This window comes from Bos javanicus, chromosome 10 (assembly GCF_032452875.1).
Source record: "Bos javanicus breed banteng chromosome 10, ARS-OSU_banteng_1.0, whole genome shotgun sequence".
In the NCBI taxonomy this organism is placed as follows: Eukaryota; Metazoa; Chordata; class Mammalia; order Artiodactyla; family Bovidae; genus Bos; species Bos javanicus.
This window is the reverse complement of record NC_083877.1, coordinates 37,963,863-37,986,417: the sequence shown is the minus strand read 5'-3', so window position 1 is coordinate 37,986,417 and position 22,555 is coordinate 37,963,863. Positions and strand designations below refer to the sequence as shown.

General features: G+C 38.2%; 1 protein-coding gene across 2 annotated transcripts in view; it reads left to right on the top strand.

Moving 5' to 3' along the window:
* UBR1 (ubiquitin protein ligase E3 component n-recognin 1) overlaps window positions 1–22,555 on the top strand; it is a 158,461-nt gene that overhangs the window by 6,668 nt on the left and 129,238 nt on the right. For both annotated transcript variants that reach the window (XM_061430916.1, XM_061430917.1), the window contains exon 2: window positions 20,432–20,688. In XM_061430916.1, the coding sequence (XP_061286900.1) occupies window positions 20,432–20,688 (257 nt within the window). The remainder of the gene's footprint in view (window positions 1–20,431; window positions 20,689–22,555) is intronic.

Here is a 22,555-nt window from a genome sequence, read left to right as displayed (position 1 = left end):
CCGATAGACGCAGTGTTAACCCCTCCTGACGATAGGAGTCCAGGACGCAGCACCTAGTGTTGTATTGCATAGCTGCCTGGGTGGGGCCTGATAGTGGCAGGGAATGCTCCCACTGTCAACTCATGTCAAGATACGGTGGGTAGCACATCGTTGTATCTTTAGAACCCAGGCCCAGTCCTCAGTGGAGAAACCCGTCTTCTGCCTTTGTTTTTTAAGGTGAAAAAGAGATGTTCAGACATTTCAGGTCAGAGCGATGCCATTAATTAATATCGGCATCTACACTTTTCCCTTATATTTTGTGAGGGTGCGGGGGGGTGGGGCGGGGGACGAGAAGGCAGAGATAGTAAATTTGAGTCAATAGTCTGACTACAGGGAGAAAGCTGACTAAGGAGGATAAGAGGTAGGGGGCAACACTTGGGAATGCTCTGGATGTCCCCAGGCACCTAGTGGGGAGATAACATAGAAAATACTCAAATATTGGTCACTGCTTGATGTTGAGTTTTATTGATTGGCCTTTATTAGTACATGTAGAAAAGTGTGGGATGTGCACTTCTTTCTGATGTGTCTTTGGTTTGCAGTTTTAATAAAAGCACTTTTTAAAGTATTTTACCCCTGCAGACACTTGAGTTTTGTTTTATGAGAGAACAGAGTGAGCTCCAGAAATAAGAGTCCACTTCAGGGACGGAAGAGACTGGCTGGAAGATAAAAATCAGGTGGGGGAGAAGTTGGAATAAGGGTTTGGCCATCAGCTAGGGCAGTGCTTGCAACCATCCTCTAACCCAAGTAGCAGTTCAACCTCATTTCACCCTGTTAAAGGAGGAAGCATATGTTTGGGATGATAAGAAATGAGAAGATACGGAAACTTTAGAAGCAGCTGAAACATCTGATCATAATGTAAACCTGTACATTTTACATCTTCAAAGGAGTGGAGAAACTGTGCTGTGGTCAGAAGTGTTACTGTAGTTTTGTGTTGCTAAAGATGACAAGCATTTATTTAAAGCTTTGATATGTTAATTCCTTGCAGGTGATGCAATAAAACCTCATCAGTCTAGACTGGATTTACTTACAACAGTAGATAATGGTACAGAAGTCCAGCTGGAATTATATTGCAGACTCGTCAAGATACATTAGATTTCTTTGGGCAAGACTTTGAGTTTTGCAAGATAGTAGGTAGATGACTGGAGAAGGCAATGGCACCCCACTCCAGTACTCTTGCCTGGAAAATCCTGGTGAGCTGCAGTTCATGGGGTCGCTAAGAGTCGGACACGACTGAACGACTTCACCTTCACTTTTCACTTTCATGCATTGGAGAAGGAAATGGCAACCCACTCCAGTGTTCTTGCCTGGAGAATCCCAGGGACGGGGGAGCCTGGTGGGCTGCCGTCTAGGGGGTCGAACAGAGTCGGACACGACTGAAGCGACTTAGCAGCAGCAGCAGCAGCAGCAGGTAGATGACAAGAGAAATGTAGTAGCCTCAGGTTATTCACACTCTAGAGACACTGGTAAGTGCTCAAACTTTAGTACAAGAGAGGGTGAGTGAAGACCTGTGACTGGTAAGCCTCCGGATTACTTTTTTGGCTTGGATCTGTCTGCCTACTCTAGGACACCAGACATCTTCCTACTTTCCTGTTCTTTTTAAAAATACCATCTTCAATTTTATCCTGACTGTGGAGTAAGATACAAGCTTTCCAGTTTACTTATTCTTTTTCATTAAGCAAAACAGGCACAGAGATTCTTTAATATTTGAATAATTTGAATTTAAATCACCATTGGGAGGCAGGGGAAAACAAAAATAATAAATATGGGTTACAAAGGTTTAAGAAATCGTACCAATTCCATTAGAGTCTTGTCCCTGTGTATTATTATGTCCATTTTACTTATATCAAACTTCCTTCTTAGAAAGTTTGTTTTTTGTTATATTGCTATCAACAGGCATGAAGTTTCTCAAATTTCTGACGTCATATAACATGCAATTAGAATGTTCAGTTCAGTTCAGTCACTGAGTCATGTCCAACTGTGCAACCCCATGGACTGTAGCCCGCCAGACCTCCCTGTCCATCACCAACTCCTGCAGTTTACCCAAACTCATGTCCATTGAGTTGGTGATGCCATACAACCATCTCATCCTCTGTCGTCCCCTTCTCCTCCTGTCCTCAGTCTTTCCCAGCATCAGGGTCTTTTCAAATGAGTCAGCTCTTCACATCAGGTGGCCAAAGTATTGGGAGTTTCAACTTCAACATCAGTCCTTCCAGTGAACACCCAGGACTGATCTCCTTTAGGATGGACTGGTTGGATCTCCTTGCAATGTAAGGGACTCTCAAGAGTCTTCTCCAACACCACAGTTCAAAAGCATCAATTCTTCAGCACTCAGCTTTCTTTACAGCCCAATTCTAATATCCGTACATAAATACTGGAAAAACTATAGGCTTGACTAGACGGACCTTTGTTGGCAAAGTAATGTCTCTGTTTTTTAATATACTGTCTAGGTTGGTCATAACTTTCCTTCTAAGGAGCAAGTGTCTTTTAGTTTCATGGCTGCAGTCACCATCTGCAGTGATTTTGGAGCCCCCCAAAAATAAAGTCTGACACTGTTTCCACTGTTTCCCCATCTATTTGCCATGAAGTGATAGGACCAGATGCCATGATCTTACTTATCTGAATGTTGAGCTTTAAGCCAACTTTTTCACTCTCTTTCACTTTCATCAAGAGGCTCTTTAGTTCCTCTTCACTTTCTGCCATAAGGGTGGTGTCATCTGCATCTCTGAGGCTGTTGATATTTCTCCCAGTAGTCTTGATTCCAGCTTGTGCTTCCTCCAGCCTAGTGTTTCTCATGATGTATTCTGCATGTAAGTTAAATAAGCAGGGTGACAATATACAGCCTTGATGTACTCCATTCCCAATTTGGAACCAGTCTGTTGTTCCATGTCCAGTTCTAACTGTTGCTTCCTGACCTGCATACAGGTTTCTCAAGATGCAGGTCAGGTGGTCTGGTATTCCCATCTCTTTCAGAATTTTCCACGGTTTATTGTGATTCACACAGTCAAAGGCTTTGGCATAGTCAATAAAGCAGAAATAGATGTTTTTCTGGAACTCTCTTGCTTTTTCAGTGATCCAGTGGATGTTGGCAATTTGATCTCTGGTTCCTCTGCCTTTTCTAAAACCAGCTTGAACATCTGGAAGTTCACGGTTCACGTATTGCTGAAGCCTGGCTTGGAGAATTTTGAGCATTACTTTACTAGCTTGTGAGATGAGTGCAATTGTGTGGTAGTTTGAGCATTTTTGGGGATTACCTTTCTTTGGGATTGGAATGAAAACTGACCTTTTCCAGTCCTGTGGCCACTGCTGAGTTTTCCAAATTTGCTGGCATATTGAGTGCAACACTTTCACAGCATCATCTTTTAGGATTTGAAATAGCTCACTGGAATTCCATCACCTCCACTAGCTTTGTTTGTAGTGATGCTTCCTGAGGCCTACTTGACTTCCCATTCCAGGATGTCTGGCTCTAAGTGAGTGATCACACCATCATGATTATCTGGATCATGAGGATCTTTTTTGTACAGTTCTTGTGTGTATTCTTGCCACCTCTTAATATCTTCTGCTTCTGTTAGGTCCATACCATTTCTGTCCTTTATCAAGCCCATCTTTGCATGAAATGTTCCCTTGGTATCTAGTTTTCTTGAAGAGATCTCTAGTGTTTCCCATTCTACTGTTTTCCTCTATTTCTTTGCATTGATCACTGAGGAAGGCTTTCGTATCTCTCCTTGCTATTTTTTGGAACTCTGCATTCAGATGCTTATATCTTTCCTTTTCTCCTTTGCTTTTCACTTCTCTTCTTTTCACAGCTATTTGGAAGGCCTCCCCAGACAGCCATTTTGGTTTTTTGCATTTCTTTTCCATGGGAATATTCTTGATCCCTGTCTCCTGAACAGTGTCACGAACCTCAGTCCATAGTTCATCAGGCACTCTATCAGGTCTAGTCTCTTGAGTCTATTTCTCACTTCCACTGTATAATCATAAGGGATTTGATTTAGTTCATACCTGAATGGTCTAGTGGTTTTCCCTGCTTTCTTCAATTTAAGTCTGAATTTATCAATAAGGAGTTCATGATCTGAGCCACATTCAGCTCCTGGTCTTGTTTGTGCTGACTGTATAGAACTTCTCCATCTTTGGCTGCAAAGAATATAATCAGTCTGATTTTGGTGTTGACCATCTGGTGATGTCCATGTGTAGAGTCTTCTCTTGTGTTGTTGGAATAGGCTGTTTGCTATGACCAGTGCATTCTCTTGGCAAAACTCTATTAGCCTTTGCCCTGCTTCATTTTGTATTCCAAGGCCAAATTTGCCTGTTACCCCAGGTGTTTCTTGATCCCCTACACACGTTCCCCTCGTGTGTAGGGGATCTTTAAAAGATAACATAGTCTTTTGTTGATAGTTGACACTAAAATGTTGAGAGAGGAAGGAGTGAGAAGTTATATACCATTTTCAGTGTGGAGACATTTTTCCTTAGACATTTGTGTCTATTGTTTTAGGCCAGAGCACAGCTTTCTGTAGTAAGAACACAGAGTAAGAAGACAAAGATGAGAACCAAAGTCTGTGGAGTCCAGACTTAAGCCCTTTCCCACCAGATCATAGCAGGGCCTAGTGCCTGTTGCTTTTTTTCCATAAGCGTCTCCTAGTTTCTGTTGTAGACAGCTAGGGAAAATTCTGATTTTCAGTACCAAATTCTGTAGAGTGATAAAGAAATTCTAAAACCACAAGTCAAGAGTGACAGCTTCAGTCCTTCTAGTAACTTACTATAGATGAGCTGGTGTTTGAGAGTGACTGCTTATGTTTAATAACAGACATTGTCCTGCAAATAAAGAGGTTTTTATTCTCAGCAGTGCATAGAGAGTCTGTCTGGCTAGATGTGTGTATAAATCAGTGACACAGGATAAACCAGTGTAGTATCTGCCCATCCTTTCTTTATGTGTACTGGCTTTGAGGGTTACCTTAGATTTCTCTGAAGGCATTAATCATATGTTGGGCTCTGTGAAACAGTTTTCTCTAAGCTTTTAACTCAGATGGCTTAAAACAGACTATTAAGGCCTCTTTAGTCCCAAATGATTCCTATGAACTCCTATGTGTTCTTCCAAGATAACGTGATTAACATACCTCCTATTGAAGAACCAATAGTTATTTGGTGAGTCTGTTATTTAAAACCATTTGGTATAGTCCTTTTTTTTTTTTTTTTAATGTTACACTCTGTAGTAAGCTCACTGCTTATGGAAATACAGTGTACTGAATAAACGCTACTGAAAGACCTCAGAAGAGTTATTGTGCTTCTCTAAGTGCCTACTTGCTATTCAGGAATGACATAGGCCCTGTCCAGAATGGAGTTTGCTGTTCATCACTTAAATATAATTCTCCTTCAAATAATTTACTTAATGCTGTTCTTCAGAATGAAGTCTCTGACTTATTTGGAGGAGTAGGGCTATAACCACTTAATGTGTCTTTATGGACTGCCTTTTACAAATCCTTTGAACTTTTGGTATAGTTGGATAAGCTAGAAATGACTTTAGACACAGGAGGGAAAATCTGTTAATTTATCCATGTGTGTATTTATATACACATACTCTGAGAAAGAATTTTAGTTTATTTGAAAATATTAATTCAACACAGTAGAAAGAGAATATGAGATATGCACCCCATAGTGTAGGAAACCAGGTTTCATTCATCCAGAGACTTTAAGAAGAGCTTTGAAAATTGGAGCATGAACCTATGGTCAGAGAAAAAAGGGAAGAGAATGGCTTAGGAGGGATGGGATGCTTTCAAAGACTGAATTCTGACAGCATGCCTATATGTAAATTATTTCAACAGGGAGGAAGAGAGGGGGGCCTTATTTGTCACACTTACTGTACATTTGATTCTGGCTAATGGCTTAGTGGTAAAGAATCCTCCTGCAAATGCAGGAGACCTGGGTTTGATCCTTGGATCAGGAAGATCCTCTGGAAAAGGAAATGGGAATCCACTCCAGTATTCTTGTCTGGGAAATCCCATGGACAGAGGAGCCTGGTGGGCTACAGTCCATGGGCTCACAAAAGAATTGGACATGAGTTAGCAACTCAACAACAACAACAACAAAACAACAATTTTATCAGTGCCTTGAAGACATAGTAGACATACCATATTTACAAACAATATAAGGCTTAACAGATATAATAACATTATAGGACACACACACATACAAAATCTCCTTAGGCTAGATTTTGCATTAAAACTAACAAGGTGAGATTTAATTGCCATGAAAATAAAGCCTTATGTCTAGGACTGCGTATTTGTGTGTAGGACTAAATCTCTTGTATGTGACTGGTTTGAGGGTTTTAGTTTTTTGCAAACTCACTAAGTCATAACATGATATGACTGCCAAAACAAAGAAAGCAAGCAAAAAAAAAGAAACCTCTTTAAGCAGCTGAGTGTCCAGGATAAGGGAGATACAGAAGCATATTTTACATGTTCTGTGAAAGAGTAATCAACATGGAGTGTGGTCTGGATACCATGTCTTTATGGATGGCTAAATTTCATTTCTAGAAATGAGCAAGTTTTCTTTGGTTTCTACATTCCTGTTTTTAGCCCTGGAATAAAGAGACTAATGGGAGTTAATATTTATTATCTTCGTTTCTTTGATAGGTTGTTGGGTGAAAGAGTAGAGTAATTTGTATTGGATTATTTCAGGCAGCATAACTTAAAAGTTACAGGAAGGTAGATTTTGGTTTAATTTGGGCTGTAAGAATGGAAGCTAGCTGAGAGGAAGTCTTCAGACAGGCTTCGGGAGCTGATTATCAGATATAGACAATTTCCCTATGGGATAAGTGAGTGAACTAGGGTTTTTGTTGTTTGCTTGTTTTTAAACTTCATAAATCTTTCAGATAGTATTGCAAAAAATTTTAGTGTAACCAAAAATTTCTTGGTTCCTAGAGGTATTCCAGTTACAAATCCAGTACTTGCTATGAACAATTCTGCAAGCTCCAGATTTTGTTATGCCTTTAAATCAGGGGGATTAGGAACAGAATTACAGGCCCTCTGAATACTGTTGATGTCCATCAGTTATCTCAGGAAGCGTAAGTTGTGATTTGAACAAGAGGGAACTAGTATACTTAAAGTAAGTTCCGTTTTCAGACTGATGTTCCCAAATAGGCATCCCAGTCCCTGGGTCAGAGTTGAAAGAATATCTTTAATCTCCATGGGGACAAGGAAAATATTTGGAATGTTTGAGAATTTAAGTGTGTGAGAACTTGTTTTCACAGAACAGTCAATTATGAAAGTCTTCCCTTATCTAAATATTGAAAAAAAATGTTTTTTCCCCTGAATATGAACATTTAAAATTCTTAATCATGTCTCAAATTGGAGAAACTACTAAAAGCAACCAACCAAAGAACAAAATCAAACCTACTCCAGTCACCGGTAATTCCTGAACATGTCACTCAGGAAAGTACATCCTGAATAGTTTTTCTTATCAAGGAAAAAAAGAAAGAAACCTTAGCTGAAAAAAGGTTTTCATAGTTGTGGCAGTCATCCAGGAGAGAATTTTTTGTGAAACAGTATAATTGTACTTTATCTTCTGTAAGAATTTTGTAAACAGTTTTGGAAGGTTTAATGTTACTTGCTTTGTTCTCTCTGGCAAGAAGTCCATAACTTTCAGCAATGACTGAGAACGTGTACTTGAGATAGGCTTGTGGGGATACAAGGATTTGGAAGGAAAGTACCTTCCCACAGAGAGCTAACAGTCTGGTTGAAGGGGCTTGATGTCTGCATTTAAAGGTAACTAATGTTATCTAGCCGGAGAAGGCAATGGCACCCCACTCCAGTACTCTTGCCTGGAACATCCCATGGACGGAGGAGCCTGGTAGGCTGAAGTCCATAGGGTCACTGAGTCGGACACGACTGAGCGACTTCACTTTCACTTTTCACTTTCACTTTTCACTTTCACTTTTCACTTTCACGCATTGGAGAAGGAAATGGCAACCCACTCCAGTGTTCCTGCCTGGAGAATCTCGGGGACAGGGGAGCTTGGTGGGCTGCCGTCTATGGAGTTGCACAGAGTCCGACACGACTGACGTGACTTAATAAACAAAAACAAAAAAAATGTTATCTAGCAAAGATGTAGGTTCTGAATGTGTACCTCCTTTAGTTAGTGCTGTATTGGACTTATGGGAGAGAGAAATTTCCTTAGGTTGGTTAGTGAAGTATTCGTGGAGGTGAGTTTAGAGCTAAATGGACTTTAAGGAAGAGGTGAGGTAGAAGGATAGAGAGCTAGTGGTAAAGTCAGTGGAGAAGGTGTTGAAGGCATCAACACCCAGAGATTCTATCCAAATCAGCCAATTCTATAAAAATAGCATTTTACAGTGTTAGTTCCTCAGACTGAGATGTGTAATGACAGAGATAAAATTTAAGAACATTTAGTGGTATCCATGAATGTTAGGCATTTGTTAGCTAAAGAGGCTTTATTTAGAGGGAAATTTTAAAAAGAAGGCAAAGCTTTATTTTGTTTTACTATTAAAATGAAATTGATCAAGTCTTATGGGTAAATTTAAATGAATTATGTGTTTATATTTGATTAAGTAGAATGAGCACTGAACTCTGAGAGTCAAGATACCTAAGTTCTGTTCCTGACCCTGATAATTAGTATTCAGTCTTGGACAAGCCAGTTTACTTTTTCCTTATAACTCAGTTTCAAATGAAGTAATTGAACCAGAATAGATCCCTGAGGTTTTTGGTGATTCTCAAGCTTCTCATGTTCTTAAAAACATTCTTGAAAACTAGATTAGAAACTAGTTCTGTGCCTTCCATAATTAGATAGGACAGAAAAAGGTTTTTGGTGTATAGTGCTGAATATATAGAGAATTTTTTAAAAAATGCTCTTTGAAGAAAAGAATTTCAGGTACGACATAGAATGTTAAATCTTCTAGTTATAGTTATTGTCAGGTATGCAAACATGAGTTGTTTGTTTGTGAGTACCCTATAAAAATTGAAGTTAGAATATTGGAAGGTATAGTTGGTTTTTTTAAAAAGGTTTTAGTAAAATATTTTTAATTTTATAATTAAAAAATTGCTCCTAAAATATGGAATCGCTGTAAAGATATTATTGTTATTAGGTAAGCAAACATACAAATAAATTCCATGAAAATATGCTAAAATCCCACTGCTCACTACTGTTAACATTTTGGTATATATTCCTACTAAATTTTCCCCATTTTAATATATATAGTATATAACCAAATGAGATTTTATACATGCTACTTTGTAACCTACTTTAATGTACTGTATATTTTACTGCCTTTCCACTAGGTGGAAATAGACATCTTCAATATCATCTCTCTTTTTCAAACTTCTTATTTTGAACTCATTTTAGACTTTAAGAAAACTTACAAAAATAGCACAGGCAGTTCCATTATATCCCTAACCCCTGCATCCCCTAATGTTAGCATCTCACATAAAATATTACAGTTATTAGGGTTGCTGCTGCTGCGTCACTTCAGTCGTGTCCGACTGTGTGTGACCCCACCAGGCTCCCCTGTCCCTAGGATTCTCCAGGCAAGAACACTGGAGTGGGTTGCCATTTCCTTCTCCAGTTATTAGGGTTAGGAAGTTAATATTTCTACAAACTAAACAACAGTCCTTATTCAAATTTTACCAGTTTTCCTACTAATGTCCTTCTTCTGTTCCAGGATCCTATCAAGGTTCCCACCTTACCTCCCACCTGTTTCATCCAGTATGTAACAGTCTGTCCCAGTATGTAACAGTCCGTCCCAGTATGTAACAGTATGTAACAGTGTCCCAGTTTCTCCATAGTCTCCTTTCAGTTTTTAACAGTGTCTTGATTTTTCCTTATTTTTAATGACCTCAGCAGGAGCACAAGAATATTGAGCAGTTACTTTGTACAATGTTCCCTTTGGAAGGAGGGTATATGTTTTTGGCAAGAATAACATAAAAATGGTACCGCATCCTCAGTATATCATATTAAGGGATTCTTGATATCAGTATTTCTTACTACTGGTGATATTTATCTTAATCACTTTGTTAAGTTGGTATCTGCAGGGTTCCTCTATAGTTACTACCTTTTCCCTTTGTTCTTAATAAGCATCTTAAAGGGAGACACTTTGAGACTTTTTTGCATCATTTTAATGGATGTATCCGGAGAAGGCAATGGCACCCCACTCCAGTGCTCCTGTCTGGAAAATCCCATGGACGGAGGAGTCTGGTAGGCTGCAGTCCATGGGGTTGCTGAGGGTCAGACACGACTGAGCAACTTCACTTTCACTTTTCACTTTCATACATTGGAGAAGAAAATGGCAACCCACTCGTCTTCTTGCCTGGAAGATCCCAGGGACCGGGGAGCCTGGTGGGCTGCCATATATGGGGTCACACAGAGTCGGACACAACTGAAGCGACTTAGCAGCAGCAATGGATGTATCTCCTATGGTTGTTTTAGAGTTTTTTTTCCTCCCCTCTTGATTGCATTATTGACACTTGTCAAACAAGGTCAAACAGTGTAACATTGTTTACAGTGAAAAGTGAAAATTCTGAGACCTTTCCTTCAGTTCTTTTCCCCTCAGTTCTCCATATAACCACTGTTAACAATTTGATGTTTCTCTTTCTAGAGACTTATTCTGTGTTTAGGAAACAATGATACATGTATCTATACAGATATATACATATATCTCTACATTGATGTACATGTTGAATTAGGAAACTCAAATGTATAGAAATGTATAAACATCATTTAGAGGTTTGTTTTTGCTTTTACAAAAATGAAATTATATTATTTTAAACTTGCTTTTTTCAGTCTACAGTATTTTATGACCTTCTGACTGCATATAGTACTATGGATGTACCCTTTAATGATAAACATTTAGGTGGCCTTGTTTTTTCACAATTACAAGTCAAATAGTGGACACAATGGAATATATATATATATATATTTTTTTTACAGTTTTGCCTAGAAAATCCCATGGGTGGAGGAGCCTGGTAGGCTGCAGTCATGGGGTCGCTAGAGTTGGACACGACTGAGCGACTTTACTTTCACTTTTCACTTTCATGCATTGGAGAAGGAAATGGCAACCCACTCCAGTGTTCTTGCCTGGAGAATCCCAGGGACGGGAAGCCTGGTGGTCTGCCGTCTACGGGGTCGCACAGAGTCGGACACGACTGAAGTGACTTAGCAGCAGCAGCAGCAGGTCTGATTAAATGATAGATTCCACCATTTCTTTAAACAATTCCCTTATTGATGGACATTCATATTTTTTTCCTGTTATGAATAACTTTGTACATGAAATGTATAGATAGAAAAAACTTTAAAATGATTTTTGATAGATAATACATATGTAAAAAAATTAAATAGTAAAAATGTTTATACAGTGAAAAATAAATAGAGGCCTGTTTGTGCTGTTAACAATGTATTTTGAACCCTTTCAAAGACTGTCTACTCTCATGTAAGCATATACTGATGTATCTTCTTCTCTTCACGTCTTTCTTTATAAATGGTAGCATACAGTTTTCACTGTTTTGTACTGTTTGCTTTTTATTTAACTGTATAGCTTGAAGAATATTTTATATTAGTACATTTAAACCTGTGACCCCTCTCTTTTTTATAATGGCTGCGTTGAATTTATGTGCCATGATTTATTCAGCTTTTGTTATGGGACATTTAAGTTGTTTTTAGCCTTTTATTATCATAATAATCCTGCAAATAAAATACTTGTATATATTTCTTTTTACATATTTGAGATTATCTGAGGAACAGATTCCTCGAAGTGGGAATTTCTGAGTCAAAGTTTATATAAATTAAAAATTTTAATAATTATTAAAATTGTCCTTCTGAGAGGACAGGCTAATTTAATTTCTACAATAATACCTAATTTTAATATAGTATGTTTCATATAAAGTTTTATAGAGTTGAGCTTATGGAGGCATATTGAGCTTCAGGAGAGCAAACTCAGCCTTATATATAATATATAAGGAACTTTCCTTAGTTCCTTTTATGTATATATATATTATATATAATACGTAAGGAACTTTCCTTAGTTACTTATGATGGAACTTTATGTAAATTCTTTTTTAAAAAAATTTTTTATTGGCGTATAGTTGATTTATAATGTGTTAGTTTCAGGTGTACACAAAGTGAATCAGTTTTATGTGTATATACACACACACACACACGCACATATATCCACTCTTTCTTTAGATTCTTTTCCCATATAGGCCATTACAGAGTATTGAGTAGAGTTCCCTGTGCTATACAGCAGGTTCTTATTTGTTACCTATTTTATGTATATAGTACTGTGCATGTGTCATTTGCAGTCTCTCAATTTATGCCTTTCCCCTGTTAATGATTAATTCTAATTGTATGTCAGCTTATAAAACTCCTTAGACAAGTTTTATGAGTTTATCATAGTTGGATAGATTTCTGATTCCTTTTCTTTGTCCTGAAAATTGTTTTTTACACTTCAAAGGGGTACCTGTTATTTAAGATATAGTGAACAAGTGTGTGTTCACCGTGTCAGAACTCTTAATGATTTTATAATGTTATCTAGCCTTTGTTTTTAAAGACTGAAGAGTCCTAGTTTTCCATCCCTATTATTTTTTCTAGGATTTTTTCATTTCCCTTGATAGTTTTCACTTCAGTAACACTACCCAATGGCCTGAACAGTCAGTCATACTTCTTGGGATCAGGGTATTCCTGTGCTAAAAGGGCCAGGACTTTAGCTATGTAGATAGCTGTGGGTGGGTGCTCTATCCTCTGTTGGCGAGTTGGGTTAGTATATGATAAATATACTTCATAGTTGCCTCCTATCTCTGTGTAATTTCATAGAAGCGGTAGCTCAATTTAAGAAGTAGGGACGTGTTCATTTTAATATATATCTGTTCTAAAATTTATCTTTCACAGTTTGATTGTATGAAAATTTGAAAAAATGCACAGTAAGTAGCAGAACTGGATACGAGTTACTCATGTTTATTTTGAGGAACAGAAAGTTTTAATTTTGATTCTGTTTTATCCATTTTTTTTCATGGTTAGCGTTTTTTGTGCCCTGTCCAAGAAATCTTTGCCCTCCCAGATGATGTCAAAGAGTTTTCTTCTATGTTTTTGTCAAGAAATTGTACAGTTTTAGTTATTACCTTTAAATCTGTGATCCATTTCAAATTAATTTTTGTGTATGGTATGAAGTATGGGTTGAAGTTAATTTTTTTCCATTAGGATATCTAATTACTCCTGCACCAATTTTTGAAAATTGCTGTCTTTTTTGAACTATGTTGGTTCCTTTTTTAAAAAATGAATTGACACTCCACTCCAGTATTCTTGGGCTTCCCTTGTGGGTCAGCTGGTAAAGAATCCGCCTGCAGCGTGGGAGACCTGGGTTTGATCCCTGGGTTGGGAATATCCCCTGGAGAAGGGAAAGGCTACCCACTCCAGTATTCTGGCCTGGAGAATTCCATGGACTATGGGGTTGCGAAGAGTCAGCATGCTGAGCAACTTTCACCTTCACTTTACATACATATGTGGATTCATTTTTAAACTGTCTTAGTTCCATTGATAAAAATATATATATATATATATATATATACACACACACCAGTGCTAATTCCATACTATTAGTATACCTTTATAGTAAGTCCTAAAATCAGATACTGTTAAGTCTCCTTCTAAGTCCTTTACATTTCCTTTTTCTTTTTTCTTTTTTTTTGGCTACCATGCACAGCTTGTAGGATTTTAGTTCCTCAACAAGGGATTGAACCTGGTTCATGACAGTGAAAGTGCCAAGGTCTAACCACTGGACTGTGAGGGGATTCCCTCCATATTCGTTTTAGAATCAACTTGTTAATTTCTACAAGAAAGCTTGCTGGGATTGTGTAGAATTTGTAGTTCAGTTAGGATGTATAAACCTTTTAAAAATATTGAATCTTGTAAACAATGAACATGATGCAACTCTTCATTTTTTAAGATACTTCATACATTTCTCTCAATAATGTTTTACAGTGTTCAATATAAACTAATTGCCAAGTATTTTTTTGATGCTACTGTAAATGCTATTTTAAAATTTCATTTTCCAATTATTTGTTGCTAGTATATAGAAATACAGTTGATTTTTATGTATTGATCTTACATCTAATGAGCTTGCTTAGTTCACTTACTATTCTTACTTGTTTTTTTTTTTTTTTTTTGCTATACTGGGTATTTGTTGCTGGGCACAGGCTCTCTCTAGTTGCGGCAACGGGGGCTACTCTTCTTGCAGTCTGCGGGCTCCTCATTGTGGTGGCTTCTCTTGTTGTGGAGCATGGGCTCAGTATTCGGGTGCACAGGCTTAGTTGCCCCACAGCATGTGGAATCTTCCCTCGAACCTGTGTCCCCTCCATTGGCAGGTAGATTCTTAACCTCTGTACCACCACAGAAGTCTGTGTGTGTGTGTCTGTTTTAATAGTTGTATATGTTATTTTACTTTTGGCTGTGCTGGATACTTGTTGCCACACGGGCTTTTCTCTAGTTGTGGAGAGAGGGTGGTACCCTCTAGTTGTGGTGTGCCAGCGTCTCATCGTGGTGGCTTCTTTTGTGGTTCCTCAGCTCTAGGGCATGGGCTCAGTTGCTCCGCAGCATGTGGGATCTTCCCAGATCGGGGATCAAACTCAGGTCTCCTGCACTGGCAGGCGGATTCTTTACCACTGAGCCACCAGGGAAACTTGTGTGTGTTTTTTAATTGATTTCTCAGAATTTTTTTGTGAAGAGTAATCATATTGTATGTGAATAGAGACAGTTTTATTTCTTCCTTTCCAATCACCATGCCTTTTATTTATTTTTCTTGTTTTATTTCACTAGCTATGACCTCTAGTACTATAGTGAATAGAAGAGAACAGATATCTTTGCCTCATCCTTGATCTTTGGGAGAGAAGTATCTAGTGTATTATTGCAGATATTTGTCTCAATCTGTGGTTCTTTTCATCTTTCAAACCATATTATTTTTTATTCACTATGAAAATTTCCATAAATAACTTTTTATTGTACAGTTCTGTGAGTTTTGAGAGTTGCCAACAGTTGTGTACCCATCACCATAATACAGATGCTACAGAACTGTTCCATTGCCCTCAAAATTTATGTTGCTGCTACTTTGTTGTCAGCCTCTTGCAACCACTGTGCTATCCTCTATCTCTAGTAGTTTTGCCTTTTCTGGAATGTTATATGAATGGAATTATATAGTACATAGCCTTAAAAAATTTTTTTTTAATTTAGAATATTGTTGTTTACCCTCTCTAAGTCATGTCCAGTTCTTTGCAACCCCTTTGACTGCAGCACTCCAGGCCTCCCTGTCCCTCACTATCTTCCAAAGTTTGTCCAAGGTCATGTCCATTGAATCAGTGATGCTATCCAACCATATCATTCTTGGCCACCCTCTTCTCCTTTTGCCTTCAATCTTTCCCAGCATCAGTCTTTTCCAGTGAGTTGGCTCTTCACCAAAGTGTTGGCGCTTCACCTTCAACATCAGTCCTTTCAATAACTATTCAGGGTTGATTTCCTTTAAGATTGACTGGTTTGATCTTGCTGTCCAAGGGACTCTTCAAGAGTCTTCTCTAACACCACAGTTTGAAAGCATCATTTCTTTGGTACCCATCCTTCCTTATGGTCCAGCTCTGACATTCATGCAAGACTACTGGAAAAACCACAGCTTTGACTGCTGCTGCTGCTGAGTCACTTCAGTCGTGTCCAACTCTGTGTGACCCCATAGACGGAAGCCCACCAGGCTCCCCCGTCCCTGGGATTCTCCAGGCACGAACACTGGAGTGGGTTGCCATTTCCTTCTCCAATGCGTGAAAGTGAAAAGTGAAAAGTGAAGTCGCTCAATCATGTCCGACTCTTAGCAACCCCATGGACTGCAGCCTACCAGGCTCCTCTGTCCATGGGATTTTCCAGGCAAAGAGTACTGGACTATGCCTTTGGTGGATTCATTTTGATATTTGGCAAAACTAATACAATTATGTAAAGTTTAAAAATAAAATAAAATTTAAAAGTAAAAAAAAAAAAGTACTGGAGTGGGGTGCCATTGCCTTCTCCGCAGCTTTGACTATACAGACCTTTATCAGCAAATATGAAACTAGTATAAATGCCTTATATGGTTCTTATGTAAATATAAAACAAACATGAAATACTAATAAAACCAGAAAGCCAACCCATTTCAAATGAACAGAATTAATTTAATTCAGTTCAGTTCAGTCGCTCAGTTGTGTCCGACTCTTTGCAACTCCATGGACTGCAGCACACCAGGGCTCCCTGTCCATCACCAACTCTCAGAGTCTGTTCAAACTCAGGTCCATTGAGTCAGTGATGCCATCCAACCATCTCATCCATCCTCTGTCGTTCCTTTCTCCTCCCGCCTTCAGTCTTTCCCAGCATCAGGATCTTATTCAGATGTGTCAGTTCTTCGAATCAGGTGGCCAAAATATTGGAGTTTCAGCTTCAGCATCAGTCCTTCCAATGAATATTCAGGACTGGTTTCCTTTAGCATGGACTGGTTGGATCTTCTTGCTATTCAAGGGACTCTCAAGAGTCTTCTCCAACACCACAGTTCAAAAGCATCAATTCTTTGGTGCTCAGCTTTCTTTATAGTTCAACTCTCACATCCATACATGACTACTGGAAAAACCATAGCTTTGTCTAGACAGACCTTTGTTGGTAAAGTAATGTCTCTGCTTTTTAATATTCTGTCTAGGTTGGTCATAACTTTCCTTCCAAGGAGCAAGTATCTTTTAATTTCATGGCTGCAGTCACCATCTGCAGTGATTTTGGAGCCCCCAAAAATAGTCTGCCATTGTTTCCACTGTTAACCCATCTATTTGGCATGAAGTGATGGGACCAGATGCCATGATCTTAGTTTTCTGAATGTTGAACTTTAAGCCAACTTTTTCACTCTCCTCTTGACTTTCATCAAGAGGCTCTTTAGTTCCTCTTCACTTTCTGCCATAAGGGTGGTGTCATCTGCATATCTGAGGCTATTGATATTTCTCCCTTTATTCCAGCTTGTGCTTCATCTAGTCTAGCATTTCTCATGATGTACTCTGCATATAAGTTAAATAAGCAGGGTGACAATATACAGCCTTGACGTACTCCATTCCCAAGTTGGAACCAGTCTGTTGTTCCCTGTCCCATTCTAACTGTTGATTCTTGACCTGCATACAGATTTCTCAGGAGGCAGGTCAGGTGGTCTGGTATTCCCATCTCTTGAAGAATTTTCCGCAGTTTATTGTGATCCACACAGTCAAAGGCTTTGGCATAGTCAGTAAAGCAGAAGTAGTTGTTTTTCTGGAACTCTTGCTTTTTCGATGAAGCAGAGGATGTTGGCAAATTGATCTCTGGTTCGTCTGCCTTTTCTAAATCCATCTTGAACATCTGGAACTTCACGGTTCATGTACTGTTGAAGCCTGGCTTGGAGAATTTTGAGCATTACTTTGCTGACATGTGTGATGAGTACAATTGTGCAGTAGTTTGAGCATTCTTTGGCATTGCCTTTCTTTAGGATTGGAATGAAAACTGACCTTTTCCAGTCCTGTGGCCAGTGCTGAGTTTTCCAAATTTGCTGGCATATTAAGTTCAGCACTTTCACAGCATCATCTTTTAGGATTTGAAATAGCTCAGCTGGAATTCCATCACCTCCACTTGCTTTGTTCATAGTGGCCCTCTTGACTTCATATTCCAGGATGTCTGTCTCTAGGTGAGTGATCACATGATCTGGGTTGTGAAGATCTTTTTTGTACAGTTCTCCTGTGTATTCTTGCCACCTCTTCTTCTGCTTCTGTTAGGTCCGTATCATTTCTGTCCTTTATTGTGCCCATCTTTGCATGAAATGTTCCCTTGGTATCTCTAATTTTCTTGAGGAGATCTCTAGTCTTTCCCAGTCTACTGTTTTCCTCTATTTCTTTGCATTGATCACTGAGAAAGGCTTTCTTATCTCTCTTTGCTGTTCTTTGGAACTATGCATTCAAATGGGTTTGTCTTTCCTTTTCTCCTTTGCCTTTTGCTTCTCTTTTCATAGCTATTTGTAAGGCCTCATCAGACAACCATTTTGCTTTTTGCATTTCTTTTTCTTGGTGATGGATGGTCTTGATCACTGCCTCCTGTACAGTGTCACAACCTCCAGCCATAGTTCTTCAGGTACTCCTCTATCAGATCTAATCCCTCGAATCTGTTTGTCACTCCACTGTATAATCGTAAAGGATTTGATTTAGGTCATACCTGAATGGTCTAGTGGTTTTCCCTACTTTCTTCAATTTAAGTCTGAATTTGGCAATAAGGAGTTTATGATCTGAGCCACAGTCAGCTCCCAGTCTTGTTTTTGCTGACTTTATAGAGCTTCTCCATCTTTGGCTGCAAAGAATATAATCAGTATGATTTTGGTGTTGACCATCTGGTGATGTCCATTAACTGTGACTCAATTGCCAATGTTGGTTTGAGAGTAGAGAGTTCTATTTTTCCTGCCTCTATTTAAAATAAAGACTGCTGTTACTTAATAGCATTAAAAATGTTGGGCTGGCTGGGTGGTTTGAGATAATTGCCTCACATTTAAAACCAAATTGCCAATGAGTAATCCATGAATGTCTTTTAACAGGGCATTTCTGGGTACTTACAATGCTCTCTTGCTTGATCGAAGACAAAGGTGGCGTTATTGGAATCTACATATAGTATCTGTTAAAACCACTTATAATAGGAGTCAGGAATTTGGCCCAGAGATGGGCTTTGCTCAGTTCACATATATGCTGTCAATATGAACAAAGTCCCAACTACTAAGAGGCAGTAGTACATAATCTTTTTGAATTTGACTTCTTTTGATTTTGCATGTGTTCATCATTCAGTCCTTTTATTGCTGAGCAATAAAGGAGTATGCTAAATATTCTGTGGTTTGGATGTACAAACTGTTTATAATTCACCAGTTGAAGGACAACTGAGTCATTTCTAGTTTGGGGCAATTATGAATAAAGCTGCTGTAACTTTCAAGTATAAGTGTTTTGTGAACATAAGTTTTTATTTCTTGGTTAGATAACTAGGAGTTTGATTGCTGGGTCATATGGTAAGTATATATTTAACTTTGTGAGAAACTGCTGAACTCCTTTGTAAAGTATGTGTATAGCATTTCGAGTCCCTTTCCTTTCTAAGTTTTCTGCATTTGTGTTGATACTTGGTATTGCCAAATTTTTATTTTATTTTTTTACCTACACTCTGATAGGTTTGTTAGGGATATCTCACTGCCATTTTAATTTGCATTTCTCTAATGATTTAATGATGTTGAGCATGTTTTCCTGTGCAAATAAGCATGGCAAAAAGCCACCTATTACCAGTTTCTTTTGAAAAGCAGAGGGTTTTTTGTGGGGTTTTTTTGCTGATGTTCATTTATCTTTTCTTTTTGTTTTATGGTGAGTGCTTTTTGTGTTCTAAAACTCTGGCACTCATTCATTTTGATCTCTCATTAAATGCTATGGTTCCTTTAAATAATTAAACTATTAGTAAATCCTAAGAGTTCTCATCACAAGGAAAAAATCATTTTTCCCCATTCATTTAATTTTATATCTTTGTGAGATGATGGATATTCACTGAAACTATTGTGGTAATCATTTCATGATGTATGTAAGTCAGATAATTATGTTGTACACCTTAAACTCATTAAGTGCTGTATGTCAATTACATCTCAATAAAACTGGAAGAAAAAAACAAAATAATTAAACTACTGGTATGAGGAATACTTTATCGCTCTAGCCTCTGAATCACCTTCACACACCAGGAGTTGGCCACTTCAGCAGGGAAGAGTAATTCTCATCTGCTATAGCTGCACTTCTTTTTTCTATATGTGGACAACCACTTATTTCCAAGTCCTTCTTTAAAAAAAAAAAAATCACCCACTTTCCTTTTGTATTTGCTACTATTTAGTCACTCAGTCCTGTCCATCTCTTTGCGACCCCATGGACTGCAGCATGCCAGGCTTCCCTGTCCTTCACTGTCTTCTGGAGTTTGCTCAGTCTTATGTCCATTGAATCGATGATGTCATCCAACCATTTCATCCTCTGTAGCCGCCCTTCTTTTCCTGCCCTCAGTATTTCCCAGCATCAGGGTCTTTTCCAATGAGTCGGCTCTTCACATCAGGTGGCCAAAGTATCAGAGCCTCAGCATCAGTCTTTCTAATGAATATTCAAGGTTGATTTCCTTTAGGATTGACTGGTTTAATCTCCTTGCTGTCCAGGGGACTCTCAAGAGTCTTCTCCAGCACTACAGCTCCTTTTGTATTGGTGAAGAGTAAAATAGGAATATACTGTAAATCACTTTCTCTGAAACTACAGAATTATGCCATTATCTGTGCCATTACTTGTGCTCCTAGATCTTTAAGAAGGAACTTGTAAGAAAGTTTAATTTTTGTTTTGTTTTTCAGTGCTGGGATCAGCAGATTGATTTTTATACTATTTTCTTGAACTATTTGGCACAAGTGGTGCCTGACATTTATTTTGCTGAAATGGACCCAGATTTGGAAAAGCAGGAGGAGAGCATACAGAGGTCAATATTCACTCCCCTGGAATGGTACTTATTTGGAGAAGATCCAGATATTTGCTTAGAGAAACTGAAGCACAGTGGAGCATTTCAACTTTGTGGGAAGGTTTTCAAAAGTGGAGAGACAACATATTCTTGTAGGTAAGATTTAGAAATGTACAGGATTGGTTGTAATTACAGCTTAATATTCTGTGCCTATTTTATGATGTACCTTTCTTGGTGTATTGCTAGTTGTATTTAATTCTTCTTAATTAACTTCCTTTTATTATGCATTTATGTTTGTTTTTGCTAGTACAGCTTATTTTTGAATATATGACTTACACAATTCTCTCACTTTTCTTCTTCTTCTCTGAAAGTATATAAGTGATTGATTTTTGCCTTGTTTGTAATGTAGTCCATACACCCTTATCTGAAACTCTTGGTGCCACATGTATTTCAGAATTCTGAATACTTCCCCAGTAGAGTTGGGGCAGGATCCTATAATCAAACACAGCATTTCTATAAGAAATCTATGACTGTTCACAGCAAGTGGTATAAATAAAGTCTATAGTCCCTTGTCATTTCAGGTTGTTTTTTTTTGCCACCAAGTAACATTTGGTATCAAAGAACCTGTTGGAGCATTTGTAACTTAATTGGATAGACGAGGTCAGTGGTAGGGAAACTGGAAACGGCTTTAGGTTTTTCGCCTTTTGTGAAAGAACTTAAGCAGCATGGTAACACAGAGAACTTTTTTATTCTCTACTCTTGCCTGAAACTTTTTAACTTTTAGGTCTTAATCGGACTTTTAGGGTTTTTTTTTTTCTTTTATTAGAAGTTGTTTAGGTTAGGAATGTGAATCTTCAGATTTTATAAATACAGAGAATTACTTTTTGCTTCACTGTAATTCTAGATTTGACTGATTTGTGTATAGTAGCTCAGCTGGTAAAGAATTGCCTGCAATGTGGGAGACCTGGGGTCGATCCCTGGGTTGGGAAGATCCCCTGGAAGATGGCATGGCAACCCCCTCCAGTATTCTTGCCTGGAGAATCCCCGTGGACAGGGGAGCCTAGCAGTCCATGGGGTCACAAAGAGTCAGACACGACTGAGTGACTAAGCACACACAGCAGTTGTTTAGAACATACTACATTTCTTTATTCTCTTATTTTCTTAGGGAAAATTCAACTTTTGTATTTTGTATACCATTTTACTATATAGCAGTTTCATTTATCTTGTTAAGTACTTTTAGCTGAAGCCCGGTTGGTTTCAACTAAAGCATAGTAGAAGACATTTGTAGACCTCATTTCTCCAAAAGGGTCCCGGAGGCATTTTTAATTGTCACACTAGGGGGATGGTACTGACATCTAGTGGATAGAGGCCGGGTTGCTGCTTAACCATCCTATGGTACACAGGATAGTCTCCTGTATCACCAGCAAATAATTATTCAGTTTAAAGTGTCAGTACTGCTGAGATTTGGAAATCCTGCTGTGAATAGGTTAGTAGATCATATATATTTCAGGAACTGTTATTAGTCAGTCTTTACTTATTAGCATTTAAAAGTTCAGTTTTAACATTGCCCAATTCTATCGCTTCAACTTTTCTAAATAAATATTTTTAAAATTAATTTTGCACTTTGCACTTGTTTATATTATTGTCAATGTTTCCCTGAAAGTATTAAATAAAATTTTACATTTTAAAAGTTTTTATTAAGGAAAAAAATAGGAAAGATTGAATTTAATTTATTCAATAAATATTCATTGATATTTATCATGGCGTACTGCGATTTATGGGGTCGCAAAGAGTCGGACACGACTGAGCAATTGAACTGAACTGAACTGAGGTACTGCTCTACAAGCTTGGGAGATATTATACAAAATAAATTAAAATCCTTTCCCTTATGTTGCTTACATTCTAAGGAATTTTTTCTTTAACCAAGCCTCATTTACCAGTGAACAATCAGTGCCTGTAAAATACATTTGTAACTGTAATAGGCTAAGATGATGCAGAGAGTGAAGAAAAACTGATCAATTTT